At 40.4% G+C, this 6,091-nt stretch overlaps 1 protein-coding gene across 1 annotated transcript in view; it reads left to right on the top strand.

Annotated features, from left to right (window-relative positions):
- LOC107684678 (homeodomain-interacting protein kinase 2-like) overlaps positions 1–6,091 on the top strand; it is a 108,805-nt gene that overhangs the window by 25,064 nt on the left and 77,650 nt on the right. Inside the window, exon 2 of the mRNA XM_016481004.1 lies at positions 3,787–4,927. Coding sequence (XP_016336490.1) covers positions 3,787–4,927 — 1,141 coding nt within the window. The remainder of the gene's footprint in view (positions 1–3,786; positions 4,928–6,091) is intronic.

The raw sequence follows: 6,091 nt of genomic DNA, 5'->3' as shown, positions 1-6,091 counted from the left end.
TCTATCTATCTATCTATCTATCTATCTATCTATCTATCTATCTATCTATCTATCTATCTATCTATCTATCTATCGTTCTATCTATCTATCGTTCTATTGTTCTATCGTTCTATCTATTGTTCTATTTATCTGTCTATCATTCTATCGTTTGTTCATTCTATTATTATAACTATTCTATTGTTCTGTCGTTCCATCTGTTATTCCATCTGCCATTCTATCTATCTTTCTATCACTCAATCTATGGTTCTATAATGCTATCTATCATTCCATCTATCATTCTATCTCTTTCATTCGTACTAGTTATGTACCGTTCTATCATTTCATCTGTCTATCTGTCTGTCTGTCTGTCTGTCTGTCATAATCATGATATCATAATAGCGATTTACCGTTCTTTTGTTCCATCTATCATTTTATTCATTGCTCTATTCAAACTACTGGTTACTTTGAAACTACTTTCAAAGAAGGCTTTGTAAAAGCAACATTCAAGGTCTATCTTGACAAACTTAGCTTTTATAGTCAGATGAATTTCTATGAATTTCCATTCATTTTAAATTAACGTCTTTACATTGAAATTGCAATTTTGCTGTTACTGTTTGCAACCTTAATTCAAAAGCAGAAACTGATTGTGAATTTAAAAGCCATTCTCACTTCACTTCTGAATGGCACACAGCCCTAATTCAAAGTCAAGTTAGGACATAGACGTCCAGTTTGATTCCTGTCATGTGTTCAGAGCATAACATGGTGAGACATAGACTTTAAGGTACTCGATAAGACCGGATTGGATTAAAACGCCAAAAACAAACATAATGGAGCCATGATGAGTTACATAGAGGAGTTGTTGCACAGTGGTAATCTGAACGTGTCAGCTGCCCGCGAGACTAGATTACCACTCATGTCTGACGCAAAGAATTCCAGGGATGTTCCATCTGATCAGCCGTTGCCGCGGGAGATTTATTACTTTCCAGACTCCATCCCCACCTCTGCCAAACACACATACTCACACATACAGAGCCACTGACCACGTACAAATTATTTTTAGCGTAAAGACCTGGCAAAGAAAATCGTAATCCAAGGAGTGACATCTGGCCTAGTAGTTTATGGGATTAACATGGGCCCTTGCTCCTAATAGCAATAGCGGATGTTCCTCATTACTTGCTCCATCAACAAATTGCCAGAAAGGTCCTATTTATTTTCAGTTAATATACTGTATATAATTTTGTATATGGGTTCTGTGGTGAACAGAGTATATATTTGGTATATTCAATATATTTGATATATTAAATGCAAAGATTATTGAAGCTGCAGTGCAAGCTGGTTTGGTTAATGCTATAGATGATGAATAGTGCATATGTAATATAGGTTAGAGGGGATTTATGGTATCAAGGCTATTGGATATACAGTGTATATGTAGTATAGATTGTATGGTCAGCGTCTTTAGATGCTCAATCAACTTTTAAAGCCCAAGAATCCCTGGACTTTAGCGCTAAAGCCAGATAAATACTGAAATCATTTAGTGGTGTAGTCAAATGTAAGAGGTGGAAGGAGAAAAGAGAGTTTGAAAAGTGAAAGAAAATGGAGAAGCAGAAAGGTAATTTTGAAACTGTAACTATCAGGAGTCATAACAATGATGAATTGTTCATATAAAGTTTCCTCTGTATGTTTCCTGTCTTGGGAATTTTGTTGCATCAAGGAATTCCTCAAACCAAATGAGATTCATTATCTGCTTGTAAGATGAGACCACAAAGGAAAAAAAGTAATTATTCTAATAGAGATTTATTTTGTATGGAAAGCATCGAAGGAGATCCATTGTATATTTAACATCCTCGGGCGGAGAGGGATAGAGATTATTCTAGACGGCTCTGGTTGTGCTGTCAAGCTAGACGATTAGTGAGAAATGTTGCTCTCCCTCATGTCATTCCAACCCTTTTTGCTGTTATTGTTTCCATGGAACATAGAAGTTTTTACAATGACAGTTTATAGTAAACACTGTGGTACCAAAAAGGTCAAAAAGCATCATAAAAGGAGTTCATATGAGTCTTCTGAAGCCATATGATATCTCTGTGTGGGGGAACAGTTTTAAATTTAAAGAGACAGTTCACCCAAAACTGAAAATTCTGTCACTGTTTACTCACCCTTGTCCAAAACAACATTAGACACCATTGATATTTTTTTTGTTCAACACTTCAAAATATCTTCAGAAATAGTTATACATGTTTGAAACAACATGCAAGTGAGTAAATGACACAACTTTAGTCATAGCAACTGTCCCTTTAAGTGGTTATTTGCTGAAAATCTATACTCACAAATCTACTTTTATGATACTTTTATGGTGCTTTTTTTGTCACTTTTGGAGCTTGAAAGATATATTCACAATGAACTATATATAAAAAAGCTGCATGTCGATTCTTCTTAAAATTTTCTTTTTCTTTTCCACTTAAAATACAGGTTTCAAAATGACATTTTTCAGTTGAACTAATTCCAAATATTATATAACATTTAATATAATAGTACATAAATCACCGCTCATTGCATCCACTCATAATTCTTCATGTCAATCACTCAGGACTGAGAGAGAATGTGAGAACACGTTGAAGGTTTTAAAACACTGCATGTATATTTTTGTGTCCTAGAGATCACAAAGGATCTTACATAGGCAGATTGTCATAATTGAGATGTTCTGCCACAGGAATGCAATAAAAAGAATCATGCATTACAGAAGCAGTTTAGGTGTGAACTGATATGCATGTGTGGTGAGAAACGCTGAAGGAGCCTGGTGTGCTAATTCAGGGCACTTTGGAGATTCTGTAAATAGTGCATTACAGCATGCTCTGCATGTAATCCTCTCAGTACTGTAATCATTATTTTAGCACTACAAACAGTGCCGTTCGTGAGGGCTATTTCTGGACCGTTGTTTGCTTGGAGAAATGTTGTCTGTGCTGAAGCACAGAGAGTTCCTGCTCAGTTCTGCTTATGTTGTTTTGTTTTGAGGATCTGATGTTGAGATGTTATTCAGATGTTTCAGGTTCAAGCACTTTTTCTATTTCAAATGCCTCTGGAAAAGTGATGTGCATCCCCCTGAGGTAAACGTTGCAATGTGTTGCATCCATGGGCTACATTTTTTTCTTTTAGGAAATTGCAATCATTCCTTGAGACTCACGCAAATGGCCCTAGGTTTGACATGGACCTTTGACATGGACCATTTTTACAGAAATCCTGGGGGGCCAGTAAAGAATCAATATTTTCTGTTCATGCATTAATATTGCATTTTGGGCCAGTTCAATTCAGATTTGCACTGTGCGGACAGTAGGAAAGTGGCTTTTCTATTTGAGGAGGTCCCAAAAGGAGGTTTCTGGAACTTCTGGAAACATTTTTCAACAAATTTGTCAAGGTTAGACTCCAAAAAAGAGATTTTGCTAGATTTGCAACAGGAGCAGTCAAGCCATGAACGTTATAATACACATATAATACAAATACGAAAAACACATATATTTTTCTCACCACATGGATTCAGTTTATGTAGAAATATTCATAAATATATAGGGTGAAATCAGTCCAGGTGTTGCCCCGAAGCTGACTCCGTCAGCTTTAGTTTCAAGTCTGAACACTGCTGAGCAATCAAAGAGAAAGTGTACAAGGTATTTGTACAGCGGCTATTTTATAAGTTAGCATCTGGACTCTGACTCTATTAAACTGGCCTGCCATGACCTGTAGGATTTTTATTTAAAGCGTATACTCGAGTTTCAGTCCAAGTTTCACATTCCCTCTCTCGCTCTCACTCTTCCTCAGGTATGGCCTCGCAAGTGCAAGTCTTCTCCCCTCACACTCTCCAGTCAAGTGCCTTCTTTAGCGTGAAGAAACTGAAGGTGGAGCAAAGTTGCAACTGGGATATGACAGGGTACGGCACGCACAGCAAGGTCTACAGTCAGAACAGCAAGCAGAGTGTCTCAGTCGCCCCAGTGGGCATCAACGTCGCCAGTCTTCAGGTCTCCAACTCTTCCCTGTCCTGCGAACAGGCCCTCCTCTTCCCGGCCAGCTCGGGGCACATCGTAGTGGCCTCGGCTAGCAGCACATCTGGGGTGGCTGGTCAACTGTTAGGCAGCACCAGGAGTAGTGGAAGCGGCAGCGGAGGCCACAACCTGACGCGCCGCAGCACCGTCAGTCTGCTGGACACGTACCAGCGATGCGGGCTTAAGCGGAAAAGCGAGGAGCTGGACAACAACAACGGCAGTGGAAGCAGCGTGCACGTGGTCGAGGAGCAGCAACTGCCCGCACCCATGATCCAGAACAACACGCAGAGCGGGGCCACCGTCGCGACTGCGACCGCCTCCACCACAGCCACGTCCAAGAACAGCGGCGCCAACAGCGAGGGCGACTACCAGCTCTTGCAGCACGAGGTGCTTTGCTCCATGACCAACACCTATGAGGTGCTGGAGTTCCTGGGTCGAGGGACGTTCGGGCAGGTGGTGAAGTGCTGGAAACGCGGCACCAGCGAGATCGTGGCCATCAAGATCCTCAAGAACCACCCTTCGTATGCGCGGCAGGGCCAGATCGAGGTGAGCATACTGGCGCGGCTGAGCACAGAGAGCGCGGACGACTACAACTTTGTTCGAGCGTATGAGTGCTTCCAGCACAAGAACCACACGTGCCTGGTCTTCGAGATGTTGGAGCAGAACCTGTACGACTTCCTCAAGCAGAACAAGTTCAGCCCGTTGCCGCTCAAGTACATCCGACCCATCCTGCAGCAGGTGGCCACTGCCCTCATGAAGCTCAAGAGCCTCGGACTGATCCACGCTGACTTGAAACCTGAGAACGTCATGCTTGTAGATCCAGCCCGCCAACCCTACAGGGTCAAGGTCATTGACTTCGGCTCTGCTAGTCACGTCTCCAAAGCGGTGTGCTCTACCTATCTGCAGTCCAGATACTATAGGTAAGGCGCTAATGTTGTCATGCCCTTTGTTGGAATTTGCTCCTCTTGTTCACTGTTAGTTTTTCAAGATTTCTGTACTTCCATAGTACTACCTTCTCTTCTTGCAGGTGTGTAGCATAAATACATTTGTGGATTTATTGCTTCCGCCATCTTGAAATTGTTCTGTACTTTGACATAGATGGCAAAAAAGGACTTAATTGTTTTTTAATTAGTCCTTTTGACTTGTTTTGCAGTAAAGTGTACTTGAGAAGCAACAATACATAAGGTATTAAGACTTGTTTTGTATCCTGGATAAGAGTGGATTTTGTCTTGTTACACTTTTCACGAAAGAGTTCACCAAAAAAAATGAAAATTCTGTAATTAATTACTCACCCTCATGTCGTTCCAAACCCGTAAGACCTTCATTCATCTTCGGAACACAAATTAAGGTATTTTTGATGAAATCCGAGAGCTTTCTGACCCTGCATAGACATCAGTGCATCTGATACGTTCAAGACCCAGAAAGGTAGTAAGGACATTGTTAAAATATTCTATGTGACATCAGTGGTTCAACCTTAATTTTATGAAGCTATGAGAATACTATTTGTGCTGTCTATGCGGGTTTGGAACGACATAAGGGTGAGTAATTAATGACAGAATTTTCATTTTTGGGTGAACTATCCCTTTAACTGGTTTATACTTTAAAAACACCTTTATAAAAAGATTTACTCTTATGATACCTTATGTACCAGTGGTGTAATGTAACAAAGTAATAATACTTTGTTACAGTACTTAAGTATATTTTGGGAGTATCTGTACTTTACTTGAGTTTTTATATTTCAGCCAACTTGTACTTTTACTCCACTACATTTCCTAATTAAAATGTATACTTTTACTCCGATACATTTCCCCGAAGCATATTCATTACTTACTACAAAATAATCAGAAGAACACGGACTGCAGGAAAGCAGGTTTGACGAACCAGTGGTCTGGCATTTGCAAGTTAGACTCAAGTTAGACTCACAAGTGCGTGCACAACCGCGGATGATTAATTTTCCACTTAAGTCGAGTCTGGGGTGTGCGATATACAGCATCGTCTGCGATAATATGGGAAGTGTTGTTGTAATGATGTGCGATCTGACATTATCAAGTATATCACAGAGAGTGCACGCACGTGATTTATTA

The sequence above is a fragment of the Sinocyclocheilus anshuiensis genome, unplaced genomic scaffold (genome assembly GCF_001515605.1).
Source record: "Sinocyclocheilus anshuiensis isolate Anshui unplaced genomic scaffold, SAMN03320099.WGS_v1.1 scaffold93, whole genome shotgun sequence".
NCBI classification, from domain to species: Eukaryota; Metazoa; Chordata; class Actinopteri; order Cypriniformes; family Cyprinidae; genus Sinocyclocheilus; species Sinocyclocheilus anshuiensis.
This window is presented reverse-complemented; position numbering and strand designations above follow the sequence as displayed.